The following is a 23,760-nucleotide window of genomic DNA, read 5'->3' on the forward strand; positions in this document are numbered from 1 at the left end:
GTGGCCAGGCTCACTGTAGGGGTGCAGAGGAGAGTGGAACTGGAGGAGCGGAGAGTACGAGGCGGAGAATAGATATGAAGTAGATCAGTGATGTATGGTGGGGCAATAGAGTGGAGGGCTTTGTAGGTGAGAAGGAGGATTTTATAGTTTATACGGAAGGACACAGGGAGCCAGTGAAGTTGTTTAAGGACAGGGGTAATATGATGTGAGAATGGAGTTCTGGTGATGATTCGGGCAGCAGAGTTCTGCACAAGTTGAAGTTTATGAAGTGATTTGAGAGGTAGACCAGTGAGGAGTGAGTTACAGTAATCCAAACGAGAGGTGACAAAGGCATTAACGAGTATGGCCGTGCTATCGATGGTGAGTGAAGAACGGATGCGGTTTATGTTACGTAGATGGGAGTAGGCCGACCGGGTAGTGGTATTGATATGCTGAGTGAAGGAGAGAGTACCGTCTAGGATGACACCCAGGCTTTTAACTTGGGGGGAGGGGAGGACAGTATTGTTGTCAATTAGAATGGAGAAGGTGCTGGTTTTAGAAAGGGTGGATTTGGTGCCCACGAGGAGAATTTCAGTTTTGGTTTGGTTTGGTTTTGGTTTCAGTTTCAGGTTGAGTTTCAAAAAGTTATTGGTGAACCAGGATTTGATATTATGTAAGCAGGTAAGGAGGGAGGGAGGGGGGAGGGTAGAAGATGGAGCAGCAGAGGTAGCAGCAGAGGTAGAGCTGGGTGTCGTCTGCATAACAGTGGAAATTGATGTTATGTTGCCTAAAGATATGTCCGAGAGGAAGGAGATAAATAATGAAGAGGAGGGGCCCCAGGACAGAGCCCTGGGGCATGCCACAACTGACAGTAGAGGGCTGGGAGTGGAAGTTCTGGAGATGGACGGACTGGGTGCGGTCAGAGAGGTAGAAGGTGAACCATGAGAGGACCGAGCCGGCTATGCCAATGGAAGCAAGGCGATGGAGGAGAATATTGTGCGAGATGGTGTCAAAAGCTGCAGTTAGGTCAAGGAGGATGAGGATGGAGACAAGGCCAGAGTCTGTGGCTACTAGGAGGTTGTTGGTGATTTTGACCAGGGCAGTTTCAGTGCTGTGAAGATGGCGGAAACCAGATTGAAAGTGTTCGTATAGGCTATTGGCGGCAAGGTGGGTATGGACCTGGTGGTGGACAACTTTTTCAAGAATTTTAGAGAGGAACGGGAGATTGGAGATAGGGCGGAAGTTGTTAAGGTCCGCAGGATCGAGACCAGGTTTTTTTAGGATTGGTGTGATGATGGCTGTCTTGAGTGATGGGGGTACGATACCAGAACTGAGGGAAGTGTGAATAATGTGGGTAAGATGAGGAAGGAGAGAGGGGAGACAGAGCTTGACGAGGTTGGTTGGAAGGGGTCAAGTTTGCAGGTTGAGGGTTTGGATTTGAGGATCAGGGAAGAGATAACCGTGGTGGGTGGAATGATAAAACTCGAAAGAAGGGAGGATACTGATAGACAGGGTAGGGTACAGTGGAGGCAGTTCGCAGTGTCACAGATGGGGGGAAATTGCTGGTGTATATTTTCTATTTTTGATGAGAAGAAATCCAGGAAGTTATTGCACAAGGTGGTGGAGAGTGAGGGGAAGAGAGGAGTATCGGGAGGGCCCAATAAATTTTTGACAGTGGAGAAGAGGGAACGCGTGGAGCCTGAGGCGGATACAATAAGAGATACAATAGAAGTCAGATTTTGTTTGAGTAATGGTTTGCTTGTACATCAGTATGTGGTTTAGGTATAAGTCCTTGTGGGTGGATGAACCGGTTTTTTTGAAGAAACGTTCAAGGCGACGGGCTTGGGTTTTGAGGAGGCAGAGTTCGGGGGTGTACCATGGAGCAGAGTGCGTAAAGGATACAGATCTAGTTTTGAGTGGGGCGAAGGTGTCGAGTAGATTTCGTTGCTCAAGGTTGAAATTGGATAACATGTTGGAGAGGGACGGAGTATAATTAGTACATGAAAGGTTGTTGAGAGCAGCAGTGAAGGAGGGGAGGTCGATGTTTTTTAAGTTACAGAAGGTGATGGTGCGGGAGAGGTGGGTTTTGAAGATAGGTAGTTTGGAGTTAAAGCAGACTAGTTTGTGGTCGGAGAAGAAGGTGTCGAGGGTAGAACATGACTGAGCTGTGATGCCAGAGCAGCAGACTAAGTCGAGGGTGTGGCCTAGAGAATGTGTTGGGGAGGTGATGTATTGTTGGAGCCCAAAGCTGTCCAGACAGGAAATGAAATCTTTTGTTGTGGTGTTGTTGGGATTGTCGAAGTGGATGTTAAAATCACCAAGAAGAATTATATTGGCTGACAGAGAGATGAGGTTAGCTAAGAGATCAGACAGTTCATCCAGGAAGGTCGGGTTAGGTTTTGGTGGGCGGTAGATCGTGGCCAAGAAGGTTGGTGTGTGACCGTGAATACGTGCTATGAGAGCTTCAAAGGACTGAAAGGTGACAGTGGGGTGGATGGATATTTTGTATTTAAGGTTGAACAGTATGGTGAGGCCGCCACTGTGTCCCGAGAGGTGTGGATGGGTGAGATATGTGAAACCAGGAGGAATAGATTGATTAAGTTCAGTGAAGTCGTTGGGCTGCTGCCAGGTTTCAGTTAAGCACAGGATGTCGAGATTGTGTTTAAGAATAATGTCAAAGATGAGGGATGCTTTTTGAGAGAGGGAGCGAACATTAAGTAGCCCAAAATGAGTGTTATGGAAAGGTGTAGAGTCCATGTATCTGGGGATGTTAGCTAGAACAGAGTGGTTGATCAGGCGTATACCTGGTTTCCTCGGCTGAGGTCGGGAGGATGACCAGATGGAGGGGATTGGTAGTATGGAGTCAGATAGTCAGGCTTGTGGGACAGAATGGACAGGTTGTCCAGTGTTAGCGTGGGGGGTACAGTGAGCTGCATGTTGAATGTTGGTGGAAAGTATATGGGAGCCCAGGCGGTTAGGATGCAGACCATCTCCTGCAAAGAAGGCAGGTCAGTTCCAGAAGAGGTTGAAGTTGTCGATGAACTGGAGATTGTAGGACAGGGAGACAGACTTGAGCCAGGTGTTGAGACTGAGGATTCTACTGAAGCGGCCAGAGCCTCTTCCAACCGTGGGGATGGGACCAGACATGAAAATAGTCTTACCACAGTTGCTTAGGAGGTGGAGGAGAGAGAGAAAATCCTTTTTAGTTAGTTCAGACTGGTGGAGTGACGTGTCACAAGTTCCAATATGAACAATCATTCTAATGATGGAAGACGGAAGTGTTGGCAGTAATCCAGGAAGCATGGCCAAGATGTCAGAGGCCGTAGCTCCAGGGAGACAGTGAGTAGTGGCGTTGAAAAAGCGTACATTCCTTATAATTGAGACTCCGATGATTAACGTGGTTGGGGGGAAAAGGGGGCGTGGAGAAGACGCCAGTAGTTGGCCGTTTGAGTCGTGTCGTCTTGCTGACTGGCGGGGAGGCGGGGCGGTGACATCAGGTGCTGAGGTGGAAGATTGAGGCGGCAGTTCGGTTGGTCCGTAGCTAGGGAGCCCGTGAGTGTGCCTGAGCACGGCCTCGCGAAGGATCCTACGGCGCACGGATGTAGTAGCTGAGCGGGATGGAGACTGTTTTCCGCCGTGGCAACGGGCTTCGCGAGGAGCACTTGGACTAAGGCGGGGGCGGCGGGTGTCGTCAGAGGGGAGCGAGAGCAGGTGACGGCACCGAACGACATTGGCGGGTGACGGGGGTTGTTGGGATACCGGAGCGGAACGATCCGGTACGTGATTGGCGGATGAGACAGTGATATTTTTTCCGCCCACGAACCGCAACCTCGGTCCAGGAGGACCGAAGACATGGTGTAGAAGAGGAAGAGGGTCGTGGACAGGTTGACCGGTCCCATGGGGCAGTGTCCTGGAGAGTGAAGGTAAGTGTGGAGATCTTCCTCGACTGCTTGAGGGCAATGTCCCTGAAGCTAGTCAGTATGGAGTCTTTCTGTTGGAGATTGTGAGAGAGGCGGCGTATTTCCTGCTTTAATTTGGTGATTTCATTGTTTGCTAGACGGAGTAGTAGATTGGCATTGTCCGAGTTGGTATTGTCAGGTAGTGTTGGCGTTGTTGTTGTTGTTCTTGGTGTTGGTGGCGTTGTAGGTGCCTCACTGATTGTGTCGGTCGCCATCTTGATATATGTTCAAATGTTTGAAATGAATTGATAACTTATTACATTAAGTCAGTGTTTACATACACAGGCAGACAATGTAAGACATGCACCTTAGTGTGTTGATTGAGGGAAACATATTGCAGTCAAACTGTCATAGGCAAGTACAGCAAGTGCAAATGACTCCAAAGTACCACAATCATAGTAAATGTACATTTGGACCAAACATAAGTTGAATGGAACAACGTTATTCGTAATGAGGACTATTTTTATCATGCTGTGAATAATGCATGTGTTTAGAATTAAATCAGTCACTGCAAGATTGAACACAGCCAAAAATGTTGGAGTGTGTAAACAATGATTAATGGTAACTATGTAGATCACCACAGTATTCAACAGCACTGTAAGCCAGAGATGGGGACTCGAGTCTGCGTCTTCGACTCAAGACCCACTTAAGGTGCACACACAGTAACTTAGGACTTTACCTGAACCTCGTCCTCAAAAGACTTGAAACTCGACTTTGATCTGATGTTTGGGATTTGTGAACAATGTTTATTTGTTTGTTTGTAACACATCGATATAAATTTCAGACAAGCAGTGTGCTGACAATTTCCTCACGGTAAGTGGCACCAAAGGCGTTGTGGTGCTGCCCTCTGTTGGTAGGGAACACAACCCATTGCTGGTGCGTCTTGCCACAGGTGACAGTAAACGGCAGTAAATTGAATTAGTGTGGTGAACATGACAAACGTGCGGTCCTGTTTGTTATCAAAGTTGATACACAGCCTAAACAAACAAAAGACAACATGCAATCTGAGCAGTAAAAAATAAAAGATGCTTGATCGAGCAGCCTGTAAAAAAAAAAAAAAAAAAAAAAAGGGAATCATATCACATTATAGGATCCCTGAAAGGTGCATGTGCATTATAATGACATTATGATTAAATTTAAACAGATTGTACTACAGTGGGAAGATATACTTTCCTCATTGATCTCCTGAGATAAACCTTCTCACTGACAGCACCCAACATAAAAGTTTAATGTTGTTAATTTGATCCACAAGAAACAGGCTGTAGTTAATTTGGAATGCACTCAAAACAAACATCTAATTATTCTTTTGTAGGATCATTTAATGAGTTTGATGATGTCACTAGTCCTCCTATCTTAATGCTGAAGTACTGTGCATGTAATCTGATCATAATATAGAATAAAATAAATTCATGACAGGTTATACTTGCTATGGCAAGTAAGAGTCTACAATATGAAGGCAGTTTTGAATCAGTGTAGAATTTGTTTATTAATTTTTAAATCATTTATTTAGCTTTATATTTTCTGACATTTGGTTTAAGTTTTGCAGTTTTTGCATTGTCCAATTACAGAGCATTTCATTCTGTTTCTGTCGACTGCATCGACATCAGACACATTAAAAATAACATCAATGTTTAACTCATGATCATGTGACACAGTGACCTATATTTCTACTGTCTCACAGTGACAGAGGATACAATATAAAAATGGCAGGTCTGTCACAGTACAACTCACTTCAGGAAACTGCACACTTGTTACTGTCTGAGGTGAGTTTGGTGACAACAGTTCCCATCAGTCAGCTGTGTCTTTCTTTATTTTATATTTTGTGATTTTACTCTATTTACACTTTGTGAAACTAATAATGGCTCCAGACAAGAAAGCTGCTACCATATCTAATGTCACATTTGTTCGTCCTGCAACATTCTACATCAGTGGATTTTCCAACATCCCTCATGTTACATATTTTTATATCTTCCTGTGTTTTGTCTATATCATGACTGTTGTTGGGAATGTTCTCCTTCTCTCAGTGATTTTCCTGGTCAAGACTCTTCATACTCCTAAATACATGATTGTGTTCAACCTGGCTTTGATAGATTTGTGTGGGAGCACTGCTCTCATCCCAAAAGTCTTAGACACATTTTTGTTTGACAACAGATACATTGTCTATGAGGCTTGTTTAAGTTATATGTTCTTTGTTTGGTTTTTTGGAGGTGTGCAGTCATGGACACTTGTCACTATGGCATATGACAGATTTATAGCAATTTGCTTCCCTTTACGGTACCATAGTATTGTGACTAAACCAGCTATTGCTGCAATGCTGCTGTTTTCATGGGTTGTTTTATTGAGTTTATTTGCATTTTCAATTGGGCTACTTGATCGTCTCTCCTTCTGTGGATCTTTGGTGATACAAAGCTTTTTCTGTGATCATGGACCAACATATCGTCTGGCATGTAATGACACATCTTTAAATTACACAGTGGCAATTGTAGTCTTCACTATAATCATGTGCTTCCCTCCTATATTAATAGCACTGTCATATGTTTGCATTGCCATAGCACTGAGCAGGATTGCATCACATAAAGAAAGAGTCAAAGCATTGAAAACTTGTACTTCTCATCTGATTCTTGTGGCTATTTTCTTCCTACCTCTCTTGGGCACCAACATAGCTGCACTGACCTCCTCCCTCCATCCTAATGCCAGGATGATAAACTCTATTTTGACACACACCATACCAGCTTTGCTAAATCCTATTATATACTCTTTAAAGACAGAAGAAGTGCTGAACTCCATCAGGAAACTTTGCAAAAACAGTAGGCTGAGGAACATAGCCTAATCAAACAAGATATCTTCTTTATCAATACTGTACTGACACATCAAAAGTTTAAAATGTTTAAACATTAGTAGTAGATATTAAAGTTTATTTTTATTGTTTTTTTCTTTTAAATTGTTTTTATTTTATCACAATCTATATTATTCTGTGTTTTGCTCTTAGTATCCATATACTGATTTTCTTTACCAAATGAAGTCAGACATACGAATATTTTGTCTTTACATGGCTTAAGATATGAAATATCTTCCAATATACACAATAGTGTTTACTTCTGAGATGTACATTTAATTGTTTAAAATTAAAATATGTACAGAATTTTCTTTATATATATGTTCAAATGTTTGAAATGAATTGATAACTTACTACATTAAGTCAGTGTTTACATACACAGGCAGACAATGTAAGACATGCACCTTAGTGTGTTGATTGAGGGAAACATATTGCAGTCAAACTGTCATAGGCAAGTACAGCAAGTGCAAATGACTCCAAAGTACCACAATCATAGTAAATGTACATTTGGACCAAACATAAGTTGAATGGAACAACGTTATTCTTAATGAGGACTATTTTTATCATGCTGGGAATAATGCATGTGTTTAGGATTAAATCAGTTACTGCAAGATTGACCACAGCCAAAAATGTGTGTGTAAACAACGATTAATGGTAACTTTGTAGATCACCACAGTATTCAACAGCACTGTAAGCCAGAGATGGGGACTCGAGTCTGCGTCTTCGACTCAAGACCCACTTAAGGTGCACACACAGTAACTTAGGACTTTACCTGAGCCTCGTCCTCAAAAGACTTGAAACTTGACTTTGACTTGATGTTTGGGGCTTGTGAACAATGTTTATTTGTTTGTTTGTAACACATTGATGTAAATTTCATACAAGCGGTGCGCTCTTTCCTCATGGTAAGTAAGTGGCACCAAAGGCGTTGTGGTGCTGCCCTCTGTTGGTAGGGAACACAACCCATTGCTGGTGCGTCTTGCCACAGGTGACTGTAAACTGCAGTAAATTGAATTAGTGTGGTGAACATGGCAAACGTGCGGTCTTGTTTGTTATCAAAGTTGATACACAGCCTAAACAAACAAAAGACAACATGCAATCTGAGCAGTAAAAAATAAAAGATGCTTGATCGAGCATGTCTAATTTCATCAGACACTTCAAAATATCCTCGACAGGTGAGCCAGTCAACGTTGTTCATTGCTACCATGTGACTTGAGACATGACTTAGACTTCCAACAAATGACTTATGAGCATCTCTACTGCAAACAAAGAGACAAATGCCAGAAAGATAGAGTAGATAGTGATGTTGGGAAATGTCTCAAATCTGATTATATAGCAGCTTGGATGTTGAATGATGACAGAGTCTTTGAGAACAGGCCTGAGAAAAGCCAAAATGCCACAGACTGTGTTTTAGAGAACAACCTCTGTGTAAAAGTTCTGCAGCCTGTAAAAAAAAAAAAAGGGAATCATATCACATTATAGGATCCCTGAAAGGTGCATGTGCATTATAATGACATTATGATTACTTTTAAACAGATTGTACTACAGTGGGAAGATATACTTTCCTCATTGATCTCCTGAGATAAACCTTCTCACTGACAGCACCCAACATAAAAGTTTAATGTTGTTAATTTGATCCACAAGAAACAGGCTGTAGTTAATTTGGAATGCACTCAAAACAAACATCTAATTATTCTTTTGTAGGATCATTTAATGAGTTTGATGATGTCACTAGTCCTCCTATCTTAATGCTGAAGTACTGTGCATGTAATCTGATCATAATAATATAGAATAAAATAAATTCATGACAGGTTATACTTTCTATGGCAAGTAAGAGTCTACAATATGAAGGCAGTTTGGGATCAGTGTAGACTTTGTTTATTAATTTTTAAATCATTTATTTTGCTTTATATTTTCTGACATTTGGTTTAAGTTTTGCAGTTTTTGCATTGTCCAATTACAGAGCATTTCATTCTGTTTCTGTCGACTGCATCGACATCAGACACATTAAAAATAACATCAATGTTTAACTCATGATCATGTGACACAGTGACCTATATTTCTACTGTCTCACAGTGACAGAGGATACAATATAAAAATGACAGGTCTGTCACAGTACAACTCACTTCAGGAAACTGCACACTTGTTACTGTCTGAGGTGAGTTTGGTTTCAACAGTTCCCATCAGTCAGCTGTGTCATCTTTTATTATATATTTTTCTGTATATATTATACTTTGTGAAACTAATAATGGCCCCAGACAAGAATGCTGCTATGACATATAATGTGACATTTGTTCGTCCTGCAAAATTCTACATCAGTGGGTTTACAAATGTTCCTCATGTTCAGTATTTTTATAGCTTCCTGTGTTTTGTCTATATCATGACTGTAGTTGGGAATGTTCTCCTTCTCTCAGTGATTTTCCTGGTCAAGACTCTTCATACTCCTAAATACATGATTGTGTTCAACCTGGCTTTGACAGATTTGTGTGGGAGCACTGCTCTCATCCCAAAAGTCTTAGACACATTTTTGTTTGACAACAGATACATTGTCTATGAGGCTTGTTTAAGTTATATGTTCTTTGTTGTGTTCTTTCTAAGTGTGCAGTCATGGACACTTGTCACTATGGCATATGACAGATTTATAGCAATTTGCTTCCCTTTAAGGTACCATAGTATTGTGACTAAACCAGCTATTGCTGCAATGCTGCTGTTAGTGTGGGTAGTTTCTTTGAGTCTAATGTCATGCATGGTTGGGCTACTTGATCGTCTCTCCTTCTGTGGATCTTTGGTGATACAAAGCTTTTACTGTGATCATGGACCAACATTTCGTCTGGCCTGTAATGACACATCTTTAAATTACACGATGGCATTAGTTTGCATTGCAGCAGTTATGTGTTTTCTGCCTATATTAATAGTACTGACATATGTTTGCGTTGCCATAGCACTGAGCAGGATTGCATCACATAAAGAAAGAGTCAAAGCATTGAAAACTTGTACTTCTCACCTGATTCTTGTGGCTATTTTTTACTTACCACTTTTGGGCACCTACAGTGGGTACGGAAAGTATTCAGACCCCTTTAAATGTTTCACTCTTTGTGTCATTGCAGCCATTTGCCAAAATCAAAAAAGTTCATTTTATTTCTCATTAATGTACACTCAGCACCCCATCTTGACAGAAAAAAACAGAAATGTAGAAATTTTTGCAAATTTATTAAAAAAGAAAAACTGAAATATCACATGGTCATAAGTATTCAGACCCTTTGCAGTGACACTCATATTTAACTCACGTGCTGTCCATTTCTTCTGATCCTCCTTGAGATGGTTCTGCTCCTTCATTGGAGTCCAGCTGTGTTTAATTAAACTGATTGGACTCGATTAGGAAAGGCACACACCTGTCTATATAAGACCTTACAGCTCACAGTGCATGTCAGAGCAAATGAGAATCATGAGGTCGAAGGAACTGCCCAAGGAGCTCAGAGACAGAATTGTGGCAAGGCACAGATCTGGCCAAGGTTACAAAAGAATTTCTGCAGTACTCAAGGTTCCTAAGAGCACAGTGGCCTCCATAATCCTCAAATGGAAAAAGTTTGGGACGACCAGAACTCTTCCTAGACCTGGCCGTCTAGTCAAACTGAGCAATCATGGGAGAAGAGCCTTGGTGAGAGAGGTAAAGAAGAACCCAAAGATCACTGTGGCTGAGCTCCAGAGATGCAGGAGGGAGATGGGAGAAAGTTCCACAAAGTCAACTATCACTGCAGCCCTCCACCATTCGGGGCTTTATGGCAGAGTGGCCCGACGGAAACCTCTCCACAGTGCAAGACACATGAAAGCCCGCATAGAGTTTGCCAAAAAATACATGAAGGACTCCCAGACCATGAGAAATAAGATTCTCTGGTCTGATGAGACCAAGATTGAACTTTTTGGCATTAATTCTAAGCGGTATGTGTGGAGAAAACCAGGCACTGCTCATCACCTGCCCAATACAATCCCTACAGTGAAACATGGTGGTGGGTGCATCATGTTGTGGGGGTGTTTTTCAGCTGCAGGGACAGGACGACTGGTTGCAATTGAAGGAAGGATGAATTCGGCCAAGTACAGAGATATCCTGGAAGAAAACCTCTTCCAAAGTGCTCAGGACCTCAGACTGGGCCGAAGGTTCACCTTTCAACAGGACAATGACCCTAAGCACACAGCTAAAATAGCAAAGGAGTGGCTTCGGAACAACTCTGTGACCGTTCTGGACTGGCCCAGCCAGAGCCCTGACCTAAACCCAATTGAGCATCTCTGGAGAGACCTGAAAATGGCTGTCCACCAACGTTCACCATCCAACCTGACAGAACTGGAGAGGATCTGCAAGGAAGAATGGCAGAGGATCCCCAAATCCAGGTGTGAAAAACTTGTTGCATCATTCCCAAGAAGACTCATGGCTGTACTAGCTCAAAAGGGTGCTTCTACTCAATACTGAGCACAGGGTCTGAATACTTATGACCATGTGATATTTCAGTTTTTCTTTTTTAATAAATTTGCAAAAATTTCTACATTTCTGGTTTTTTCTGTCAAGATGGGGTGCTGAGTGTACATTAATGAGAAATAAAATGAACTTTTTTGATTTTGGCAAATGGCTGCAATGACACAAAGAGTGAAAAATTTAAAGGGGTCTGAATACTTTCCGTACCCACTGTATATAGCTGCACTGAGCTCCTATATTCATCCTAATGCCAGAATCCATCCATCCATCTTCTATACCCGCTTTTCCTGGTTCAGGGTCACGGGGATCTGCTGGAGCCTATCCCAGCTCTCTCTCGGGTGGAAGGCAGGGGTACACCCTGGACAGGTCACCAGTCTGTCGCAGGGCCACATATAGACACAGAAAGACAGACAACCTCACACACTCACACTCACTCCTACGGGCAATTTTAGAGTCACCAATCAACCTAACATGCATGTTTTTTGGACTGTGGGAGGAAACCGGAGTACCCGGAGTAAACCCACGCAAGCACAGGGAGAACATGCAAACTCCACACAGAAAGGCCGGGATGCGAACCCACGACCTTCTTGCTGTGAGGCAACAGTGCTAACCACTCAGCCACCATGCTGCCCAATGCCAGAATCATAAACTCTATTTTAACACACACCATACCAGCTTTACTAAATCCTATTTTATACTCTTTAAAGACAGAAGAAATGCTGAACTGTATCAGGAGACTTTGTAAAAGCAATAGGCTGAGCAACATGACCTTGTCAAACAAGATGACCTGTTTATAAGTGTTGTACTGACAGATCAAATAGTGTTATTTATTTATTTATTTTTTTATGATTCTACTTACTTACTACGTTCAACTTTTTACTAGCAAGTCCTGGAGTTTTATTTTAAATTGTATTATTTATGTAGTGTGGTAATATTTATTGTAGTTTTCTGTTGCAGTAGCTATTTAATGATCTTTTTTGCTAAATGAAATCAGAGAAATTAATATGTTCTGACCGTACACTGCTTAAGGTTCAAATTTTGCAAAAAGACACCATCATCTTTAATTGGTGTTTCTCATGAATTCATGGAGATCATGTTCTCCTTATTCAAAGTACATATTCATGAACAAATACATTTATATTTGGTTTTAGATGAAGGACAAACTCTTTTTGTAATATCTGATTTTGGTTAGTGCTGTCGCCTCACAACAAGAAGGTTTTGTGTTTGAATCCCGGAACATTTCTGTGTAATGTTTGCATGTTCCTGTCATTTTTGTGTGTCAGGTTTTTCAAAATAAAGGGCTCAAATGCAGACACAGACCAGGCAAAGTGAAAATGTGCATGATTTATTAACTAAGGTGAAGGCAACTAACAAAAACTAGAGCACTGAGCTATTGTCCGAATTGGGAATATCCTCACAGTCTTTCTAAACACCAAACTGGAAACAAGGTGGTAAATACATATGTTGGAAGTGTATTTCCCATGGAGGATTAATAAAGTTATGATTATACTGTTTATCCATCATGAATGTGGTTCTCAAAACCTGTAAATCATCCAAAAATACATTAAGAGTAAAAATTACAATATTTGACTGAAATGTAATAAATAGGAAGTAGTAGAAATTTGTGTCGATACGTCAAAACACTGGACTTTAGTACAACACTTGAGTAAATGTACTTAGTTTCTACCGTCTGGTCCTTTGAAATAGGCCTTTGAAGCTGAAGGTGAAACATGGAATTAGCTGCAGTTCTAGTAGGCTTGCACCATCTAGTGGTTTGTAGTGGTGCTATTCTGGATTACAAACAAGCAGAAACAGAGGTTTCTGTTTGTGATAGAAACTACACTCACTGAGCACTTTTTGAGGTAAACTTTAATAATTAATACTTCAGTGCTGGGTGCTAAAAATCAACTCTATTTGTATATTCTTATCAAATTAAATGAAACAATTTGAAATTCACAGGTAGGCAACTATTCTGGCGCTCCATAGGTTTCCTGGATGTGCCTTTGATTCTCAGTATTTCAAATATCAGTAATTATCAGTTATTGCATTGTTTCATGGAGTTCATATTTGGGCAGATGCACAAAGCATATATATGAAATAGGTATGTTAATTTGACATACTGTCTCTTTTGGCCATTGACAAAACATCTTCAGATCCGTAATTGAATAAAGAAAACTTTATTCAATGAAGTAAACCATGTAGTGCTGAGAGTCTTTAATGAATGTCATCCATAGTACAACTTCCACTGTAAACATAAAGTCACTAGAGGGCAGACTGTCATTATTTCATTCTCTAATGTAAGTATGTTCTTCTTTTTTTCTCACTTGTTTTCTTAGATTCTCAAACCTTTGAGCTGAGACGTATCTGCTGCTGTGATGAATTTAACATAGGATTGATGCACGGTGGGATGCAAGAGGCCAGAGACAGGCTCGGCACACGCTGGTCTGGGTCAATGAGTCGCAGATAAAACCCAATAGTAAAAATTGTAATGACTGGAATGTAAAATACAGCAACAAGGATCAGATGCTCAGCACAAGTGGCCAAAGCTTTCACTCGATTGTCGATTGACTTCATTCTGAACACAGTCACCAGAATGCTGACATAAGACAGAAATATAAAAGCAAAAGGTCCTACAAGGTTCAGGAAAGTAAGCAAAGAGGCCACAGACCACTGCATTGTGTAATCATTACAGGCAAGTCTAAATACAGTCACAGAAATAACTGAAAATGTTGAGAGAATTGCAAAAGGACAGTCGAGTCATTATACCTACTGCAAATCCAATGACTCCCAGAGTCAAACACCAAGTCAGGCAGACAATGTAAGACATGCTCCGCAGTGTGTTGATTGAGTTCTGACGCAGAGGGAAACATATTGCAATCAACCTGTCATAGGCAAGTATAGCAAGTGCAAATGACTCCAAAGTACCAAACGCATAGTAAACGTACATTTGGACCAAACATAAGTTGAATGGAACAAAGTTATTCTTGATGAGGAATATTTTTATCATGCTGGGAATAATGCATGTGTTTAGAATTAAATCAGTTACTGCAAGATTGACCACAGCCAAAAATTTTGGAGTGTGTAAACAATGATCAACGGTAATTACGTAAATCACCACAGCATTCAACAGCACTGTAAGCACATAGACAAATGCTAAAAAGATGAAGCAGACAGTGATGTGGGGAAATATCTGAAATCCAATGATATAGAAGCCTGGAGAATGAATGATGACGATGATGAGTATGATGAGTCATTGAGAACAGGCCTGAGAAAAGGCAAAACACCACAGACTTTGTTTTAGAGAACAACCTCTGTGTAAAGGTTCTGCAGCCTGTAAAAAAAAAAAAAAGGGAATCATATCACATTATAGGATCCCTGAAAGGTGCATGTGCATTATAATGACATTATAATGACATTTAAACAGATTGTACTACAGTGGGAAGATATACTTTCCTCATTGATCTCCTGAGATAAACCTTCTCACTGACAGCACCCAACATAAAAGTTTAATGTTGTTAATTTGATCCACAAGAAACAGGCTGTAGTTAATTTGGAATGCACTCAAAACAAACATCTAATTATTCTTTTGTAGGATCATTTAATGAGTTTGAAGATGTCACTAGTCCTCCTATCTTAATGCTGAAGTACTGTGCATGTAATCTGATCATAATAATATAGAATAAAATAAATTCATGACAGGTTATACTTGCTATGGCAAGTAAGACTCTACAATATGAAGGCAGTTTTGAATCAGTGTAGACTTTGTTGTTTATTAATTTTTAAATCATTTATTTTGCTTTATATTTTCTGACATTTGGTTTAAGTTTTGCAGTTTTTGCATTGTCCCATTACAGAGCATTTCATTCTGTTTCTGTCGACTGCATCGACATCAGACACATTAAAAAAAAAAAAACATCAGTGTGTAACTCATGATCATGTGACACAGTGACATCTATTTCTACTGTCTCACAGTGACAGAAGATACAATATAAATGGCAGGTCTGTCACAGTACAACTCACTTCAGGGAACTGCACACTTGTTACTGTCTGAGGTGAGTTTGGTGACAACAGTTCCCATCAGTCAGCTGTGTCTTTCTTTATTTTATATTTTGTGATTTTACTCTGTTTACATTTAGTGAAAGAAATAATGGTCCCAGGCAGGAAAAGTGCTACCATATCTAATGTCACATTTGTTCGTCCTGCAAAATTCTACATCAATGGATTTTCCAACATCCCTCATGTTACATATTTTTATATCTTCCTGTGTTTTGTCTATATCATGACTGTTGTTGGGAATGTTCTCCTTCTCTCAGTGATTTTCCTGGTCAAGACTCTTCATACTCCTAAATACATGATTGTGTTCAACCTGGCTTTGACAGATTTGTGTGGGAGCACTGCTCTCATCCCAAAAGTCTTAGACACATTTTTGTCTGACAACAGATACATTGTCTATGAGGCTTGTTTAAGTTATATGTTCTTTGTTTGGTTTTTTGGAGGTGTGCAGTCATGGACACTTGTCACTATGGCATATGACAGATTTATAGCAATTTGCTTCCCTTTAAGGTACCATAGTATTGTGACTAAACCAGCTATTGCTGCAATGCTGCTGTTTTCATGGGTTGTTTTATTGAGTTTATTTGCATTTTCAATTGGACTACTTGATCGTCTCTCCTTCTGTGGATCTTTGGTGATACAAAGCTTTTTCTGTGATCATGGACCAACATATCGTCTGGCCTGTAATGACACGTCTTTAAATTACACAATGGTAATTGTAGTCTTCACTATAATCATGTGCTTCCCTCCTCTATTAATAGCACTGACATATGTTTGCATTGCCATAGCACTGAGCAGGATTGCATCACATAAAGAAAGAGTCAAAGCATTGAAAACTTGTACTTCTCACCTGATTCTTGTGGCTATTTTCTTCCTACCTCTCTTGGGCACCAACATAGCTGCACTGACCTCCTCCCTCCATCCTAATGCCAGGATCATAAACTCTACTTTGACACACACCATACCAGCTTTGCTCAATCCTATTATATACTCTTTAAAGACAGAAGAAGTGCTGAACTCTATCAGGAAACTTTACAAAAACAATAGGATGAGTAAGATAGCCTCATCAATCTCTTAACTGTTGTACTGACATATCAAATAGTGTTAACATTTTTAGCGTTATTTTGTAAGACGATATCAACTTTTCACTTAGAAGTCCTGCAGTTTTACTTTGAATTGTAATTATGTATTTTTTTTATTATTCATTGTATTTTGCTGTTGCAGTAGCCATGTAATGATCTGCTTTGAAAGAAACTTTGTAAAAACAATAGGCTGCTCAACACAAACACAGTGTTAAATTGTTAACTGTGTTTAGTAAGTTTTTATCAACTTTTTACTAGCACATACTATTTTGTTTTAAATTGTGGTTATTATAAGTTATTGTGTCAGTCGTGTTTAGCAGTTGCAGTAGTCATGATCTGTTTTTCAAAATAAAATGAATTATGAATATGTAATAACTCTACACTGCTTAGGACATCAGATATTTGACAACAACATCTTTACCTGTTTTTTTTCTTTATTACTTCATAGAGATGGAATTATTAAAGGCATATATAATCATGTTAACACATACTAACATATTGCACACTGGTAAATATTTAATACTTCATGTCTCAAGTCTCATACACAGACAGTAAATATGGCTGATTCAACTTATATAGGAATAAATGGATCAATGAATCATGACCTCTTTACAAACTTTCATATGATTAATACTATGACCAGAGACTAAACTACTTCAGTGATATCTGATTCCCTCACAAGAAAAAGGTTTTGGGTCTGTATCCCATAACCTTTGTATGGGGAGTATGAACGTTCTCTTCATGTCTAAGATTTCTCCAGTCACCCTGGTTTGCATGTTCACAGTCCAAGGACATATACTTTAGGTTAATTGGCGACTCTATATTTCCACTTGGTGTGAATATTTGTTTGTTGCCCTGTGCCTGCTTTGTGTTTGACTCACAAACTCACCAGGGTGTACCCTGTCTCTTGTCCAGTCTCACCTGGAATAAACTCCACCCCCACCACAAAACTAGACGCCACAACAAATGTACATTAAGAAAATTTTGCTGTAATAGACAACAATCCATATAATCAGGCTTCAGACAAATAAACAAATACAGCTGTACAACTTCATTTTGATTATAAATAATATTCAAGAGTTGGATTGTAGCAGTAACTATGCTGTTTCCAAAATCCAGACCGATACTAAGAAAATGTAACCTCTTTTCTTGGCTGGTAACATGCTCCAGTTCTCTCTGGACAGGATTAAGAAGCACTTACGGTTTACTTGAACAGCGGCTTTATTCAGCTCTAACACGGCAGGTACAGCACATCAAAATCACATTGCAGGGACACTCTGACACACACTTTTTTTCAATCATGCGGTCTCCCCGAACTGTCACATTCAAAAACTGTGTCCTGTGCAAAACAAAAGGTAGGAAGTAAAATTATTCCCAACCAAGGGAACATAACTCAGCAACTAAGATGCTAAGTATACTTTTAGGGGGGTATATTATAATGGTGCTGAACATATTGGAATCTTTAGTTGAACCAAACCTGAAACATAAGGCTCTAAGAAGTGTGGACCAGCAGGTTTCTGACTTCATGTGGCTAGGACCAGTAGAATGATTTAAGTTGTTGAAACAACTGAACTTATTACAGTACATCTAAGTAGTCACAGTTGTATTTTCTGTCCATTTGTTAAAATCTATCAGAAAAACTTGGTTCGTAGGGACAGCCTGGTGGGGCAATAGTAGCACTGTTTCCTCACAGCAGAGAGTGTCCAGGTCTAAATCCTACTTGACATAGGGCCTATTTGTGTTTAGTTGCATGTCCTGTGTCTGTGGAGATTTTCTCTAGTATTCTGACTTCCTCCCACACTCTAAATAGCACTTGCTCCTTAGCACCGTAATTAGTCCTCGTTCTGTTTTTGTGCCCCCTTGCTCTGTTTGACTGCATACAGTCGGCCACACCTCATTTTTCTCTCCTGAAAAACCACCCTCTTATTGGCAGGACCTCAGCAAGAGAATGAGTGATCCATTTGCTCTATTGGCATCCCTAGCTCGCTTGAAATTTAGAGAAGAACACAGTTCAGTTACAATATACTGCGTCCTAATCCTGTTCTCATGCCCAACTGCATTCAGCAGCTCATTCAGATCCAGGGTGTTCACTCTGAAGGGACTCCTCCCCCCTCTTCATGCTTCTGAGTAGTGAGCAGACTCTGATCTTCTTGTCCTGTGCACGTTGCCATGCTACCTGATCCATTGCTGTTGCTGTAAGTGTCCAGCTCTCTGGTTCTGTGTGTACTTACATTCCCACCTGGAGTTCGGTTCAGGTCAGGCTTTAGTGTTTTGGTTTTTCCTCCTGGTTTATCAGGAGGCGTACTTAGCAGGAAGCCCATGACAGTGTCCCTCCTCACTGCCCAGCGTCCAAAACCTCAGTGCGCCACTGTAACCTTCCCCGCTGAGGTTTCACGGCAGTTCCAGTCCCCTGGAGTTATGGCGATGGCACCCACGCCGAACTCCAGCCAGTTCCAGTCCCTTGGCGTTGTGTTGAAGGCGCCCATGCTGAGGACTAGGCTGTTCCAGTCCCCCCGCATCGTGGCGAAGGCGCCCACACCGAGGTCCAGCCTCCAGTTCTGGCTCCTTGGCGGCCGAGCGAGATCCTCCACGCCGAGGTCCAACCTGTTCCAGTCCCCCGGAGTTGCGGCGAAGTCACCCACGCCGTACTCCAGCCAGTTCCAGTCCTTTGGTGGCGGAATGGGGTCCTTCGTGCCGATGTCCAGCCAGTTCCAGTCCCTCGGCATCGCGGTGAAGGCGCCAATGCTGAGCTCCAGCCTGTTCACCACCATTTCACAGCAGTGGATTTTTGTTTTTGTCTTTTTGTTGTACAAACTGCAGGTTGGAAAGACTGACTTTATGGCCATTTTCTGCAAGATGCTTTATCAACTGCATTGTATCTATTTTGCCTGCTTCTTCAGATGGACTACAAATCAGCACATCATCTACATACAGCAGTAATGCTGAGCCGGCAGGTAAATAAAGGCCTTGAAGGTTTCTGCTGAGAGTCTGATGAAAGTAACTCAGACTTTTAGAGTAACCTTGAGGACATCTGGTCCAGGTGTAAATCTTTCCTTCAAATGAAAAGGCAAACGCATTGGCCAAATCTACTACTGACGAATGAGTTGAATTTGGTGGTACCAAAGACAAGATGGTTTGAGGATTACTTACTTCTGGTGCTCAGGGGCGGATGGCTGCATTCACCGCCTGTAAATCTTGCACAAAGTGCCATTCAGTTGGTTGGCCTTGGTCTCTTATTTTTTTAACTGGAAAAATGGGAGTGTCCACTGGAGGATTCTCACATGGAATTATTATGCCAGCTTTTTAACAAGGAATTGAACACAGGCTTTATACCATTGATGGCTTCCTGTTTTAAAGTGTACTGTTTTTACAAGGTCTGTACTCTGATTTTGGATGTACTATCAGAGGCTCTGCAGTTTTTACAAGGGCTACATCGTATTTATGGGCTGCCCAGAGAGATTTTGAAATTTGCTCAAGCTCTGGTAGTAAACTAGTTTCTGTGATGGTAAAGGCTGCAGCATTAGCGGCGTTCTGGCTATTAATGAGCTCACCTATTCGATTAACTTGTACAACTGGTGTACGATGTACATCACCCTTCTTGCTATACTCTGTCCTAGGATCTGATGCTGTTGGTTGAAAGTCCTCGGGGAACAGCAAGCTCTGCAACCAGCGTCTCAGGTCTTTCCAACTCCAGTCAACAGGTTTTGCCAGTGGGATGTGTGGAGTGTTTTCTGTAAAAAATTCTTTCTGGGTAGAAGAGAGCAGAACAGAGGCAACAGCAGCAGTCTTTGTCCAATAGACATGTGTCAAATTTATCATTTCCACTTCCTTATTTTCTACATACCACTGCCTTTCATACTCCTCTTCTGGTCCTACATCTACATGTGCTGTGCAGTGTAGTGATTTATGTTGTGTGAGGGTATCTGTAGTCTATGAGTTGTTATGTAACAGGAGTCTCACCTACAATCTGCCATTTATATGCAAATTGTGAAAGTACATTAACTATCTGAGTGAGTTGTGTTGGATAATCCTCATCTCCCTGTTTCAGAACCTTTATTCCATTAGGTATTGAATGTAACACTATGACAAATTGACACATAAAATCTATCTATATTTATCTAAAATTTACAGGACAATTTTGTGACATAATGAATGAATGTTTGGTGTTCTGTTTCCCCAAAGTGCATTTGAGAGGAACAGAGCAGCTTTCCAAAATAGGTTTTTCACTAGAACCTACTGTGAGACAAGACCTACCACTCATTTTAGGAGGGTATAAGTGAGTCAGTTTTCAGTACAGAGCTCGTAGCTGGAGAATCAACCTGAAATGTCACTTCATGTTTATCAGTAGAAAGACAAATTTCTGGGAATATCTTATATTTGTCAGAATCACAGTACATGGAAAAATTTAGCAAGTTATACTTTGGTTCTGTCTTCCTATGTGTAGATGTGTAGGTTGGAGTTATCTGGTCTGGCGTCTGTTCCTGTTTAGGTGTCACCTGACCTGGCAGCTGCTCCACCCCCTCTCCAAGTCAATCAGCTTTCTGTTTATTCCCATAGCAGTCTCTTGTCCTTCGTCTTTGTAGTGAAGTTTGGTTGTGATATGGAGGAGGTGGGGGAGCAGAGTCCAGGTCTGGATCCACCTTATGTAACTCAGAACAGGATACAGAGATTTAGTGTCAGAACAATCTTTTAGTCTATATACTGGTAAAATGCTGAAATGCAGACACAGACCAGATAAAATAACAATGTGTACAGTTTATTCACAAAGGTGAAGATAAGTAACAAAAACTAAAGCATCAAGCTGTTGTTCAAAAAAGTGAAAATTGATATAGACCTTTTCAAAATCAAACACCAAATGAGAAACAGAATGACAAAACATAATGTGCAAGTGTAGATCAGAGTTAAGAATAAATAGAAAACAGAGATGAATAAATACAATAATCCAAATGGTGGCAAGAAAGAAAGGGTGGCAAGTGTAGAAACAGACACAGGAAAGGAAGAAAGGCAAGTATAAATATAAGAACTAATTCAACACAGCTAGAGACATTCAGGAAAAATGTGGAACATAAAGCAGAAAAATATGAACTAAGACAACACAGGAAGTACTATCAAAATAAGTGTCCAAAGCAGGAAGTACATGACAGATCCTAACATTGTGGGTTTTCTCCAGAAACTCTGGTTTCCTCCCACAGTGTAAAGACATATCGATCAGGTTAATTGATGCCTTTAAATTGCCCATTGGTGTGAACATTTGTTTGTTGCCATGTGTCCACTCATGTGTTTGTAACCCGCCTCTCATCCAGTGTCACCTGGGATTAGGTCCAACCTCACTATCACAATGAATATCAGTAGTTAGTGGTAAATAATGTTTGGATGGATTGTTAGGCTACTTAAATCATTCATTATGTTTTCTAATTTCTGGGATTGGTTCTTTTTCTTGTTTACAATGCAATAAAAAATAATTTAGTAGGCTGGTGACAGTAGTTAGCTGGTCTGATTGCATCAACACCTTGATGACGCATGCTATAAGACAGTTGCACAATAATAATTTCTAATTCATGATCATGTGACACTGCTTTTTTTATTTGCTGTGCCATGAGAAAAATAAAATATAAATGGCAGGTCTGTCACAGTACAACTCACTTCAGGGAGCTGCACACTTGTTACTGTCTGAGGTGAGTTTGTTTGCAACAGTTCCCATCAGTCAGCTGTGTCATCTTTTATTATATATTGTGTAATTTTCTCTATTTGCAATTAGCGAAAGAAAAAATGGCCCCAGACAAGAAAGCTGCTACCATATCTAATGTCACATTTGTTCGTCCTGCAAAATTTTATCTCAGTGGATTTTCCAACATCCCTCATGTTACATATTTTTATATCTTCCTGTGTTTTGTCTATATCATGACTGTTGTTGGGAATGTTCTCCTTCTCTCAGTGATTTTCCTGGTCAAGACTCTTCATAATCCTAAATACATGATTGTGTTCAACCTGGCTTTGACAGATTTGTGTGGGAGCACTGCTGTCATCCCAAAAGTCGTAGACACATTTTTGTTTGACAACAGATACATTGTCTATGAGGCTTGTTTAAATTATATGTTCTTTGTTGTGTTCTTTCTAAGTGTGCAGTCATGGACACTTGTCACTATGGCATATGACAGATTTATAGCAATTTGCTTCCCTTTAAGGTACCATAGTATTGTGACTAAACCAGCTATTGCTGCAATGCTGCTGTTAGTGTGGGTTGTTTCTTTGAGTCTAATATCATGCATGGTTGGGCTACTTGATCGTCTCTCCTTCTGTGGATCTTTGGTGATACAAAGCTTTTACTGTGATCATGGACCAACATTTCTTCTGGCCTGTAATGACATATCTTTAAATTACATGATGGCATTAGTTTGCATTGCAGCAGTTATGTGTTTTCCTCCTATATTAATAGTACTGACATATGTTTGCATTGCCATAGCACTGAGCAGGATTGCATCACATAAAGAAAGAGTCAAAGCATTGAAAACTTGTACTTCTCACCTGATTCTTGTGGCTATTTTTTACTTACCACTTTTGGGCACCTATATAGCTGCACTGAGCTCCTATATTCATCCTAATGCCAGAATCATAAACTCTATTTTAACACACACCATACCAGCTTTACTAAATCCTATTTTATACTCTTTAAAGACAGAAGAAGTGCTGAACTCTATCAGGAAACTCTGTAAAAACAATAGGCTGATCAACATAAACTTCCCAAACAAGGTGACCTCATTCTAACTGGGTACTGACATATCACAGTGTTTTAACTTTGTAAAAGCAATAGGCTGAGCAACATGACCTTGTCAAACAAGATGACCTGTTGTACTGACAGATCAAATAGTGTTATTTATTTATTTTTTATGATTCTACTTACTTACTTACTACGTTCAACTTTTTACTAGCAAGTCCTGGAGTTTTATTTTAAATTGTATTATTTATGTAGTGTGGTAATATTTATTGTAGTTTTCTGTTGCAGTAGCTATTTAATGATCTTTTTTGTAAAATGAAATCAGAGAAATTAATATGTTCTGACCATACACTCCTTAAGGTTCAAATTTTGCAAAAAGACACCATCTTTAATTGGTGTTTCTCATGAATTCATGGAGATCATGTTCTCCTTATTCAAAGTAAATATTCATTAACAAATAAATTTATATTTGGTTTTAGATGAAGGACAGGGCAGCATGGTGGCTGAGTGGTTAGCACTGTTGCCTCACAGCAAGAAGGTCGTGGGTTCGCATCCCGGCCTTTCTGTGTGGAGTTTGCATGTTCTCCCTGTGCTTGCGTGGGTTTACTCCGGGTACTCCGGTTTCCTCCCACAGTCCAAAAACATGCATGTCAGGTTGATTGGTGACTCTA

General features: G+C 40.5%; 4 protein-coding genes and 1 pseudogene across 4 annotated transcripts; 4 read left to right on the top strand and 1 right to left on the bottom strand.

Moving 5' to 3' along the window:
• The first annotated feature begins 5,796 nt into the window (after positions 1-5,796).
• LOC113142575 (olfactory receptor 1-like) lies at positions 5,797-7,296 on the top strand. Its single transcript, XM_026327613.1, has 2 exons — positions 5,797-6,752; positions 7,254-7,296. The coding sequence occupies exons 1-2, from the start codon at positions 5,797-5,799 to the stop codon at positions 7,294-7,296; spliced, it is 999 nt and encodes a 332-aa protein (XP_026183398.1).
• A 1,723-nt stretch (positions 7,297-9,019) lies between these two features.
• On the top strand, positions 9,020-12,036 carry LOC113142576 (olfactory receptor 1-like). The gene is made up of 2 exons (XM_026327615.1): positions 9,020-9,821; positions 11,858-12,036. The coding sequence occupies exons 1-2, from the start codon at positions 9,020-9,022 to the stop codon at positions 12,034-12,036; spliced, it is 981 nt and encodes a 326-aa protein (XP_026183400.1).
• Positions 12,037-13,579: 1,543 nt separating this feature from the next.
• Positions 13,580-15,317, bottom strand: LOC113142577 (olfactory receptor 1-like; annotated as a pseudogene).
• Positions 15,318-15,386: 69 nt separating this feature from the next.
• Positions 15,387-18,330, top strand: LOC113142578 (olfactory receptor 1-like). The gene is made up of 3 exons (XM_026327616.1): positions 15,387-16,344; positions 17,604-17,729; positions 18,308-18,330. Exons 1-3 carry the CDS (start codon positions 15,387-15,389, stop codon positions 18,328-18,330), a joined length of 1,107 nt encoding a protein of 368 aa, XP_026183401.1.
• A 3,813-nt stretch (positions 18,331-22,143) lies between these two features.
• LOC113142579 (olfactory receptor 146-like) lies at positions 22,144-23,139 on the top strand. The gene has a single exon (XM_026327617.1). The coding sequence runs from the start codon at positions 22,144-22,146 to the stop codon at positions 23,137-23,139; it is 996 nt and encodes a 331-aa protein (XP_026183402.1).
• The last annotated feature ends 621 nt before the right edge of the window (positions 23,140-23,760 follow it).

Source organism: Mastacembelus armatus, chromosome 14 (genome assembly GCF_900324485.2).
Source record: "Mastacembelus armatus chromosome 14, fMasArm1.2, whole genome shotgun sequence".
Taxonomy (NCBI): domain Eukaryota; kingdom Metazoa; phylum Chordata; class Actinopteri; order Synbranchiformes; family Mastacembelidae; genus Mastacembelus; species Mastacembelus armatus.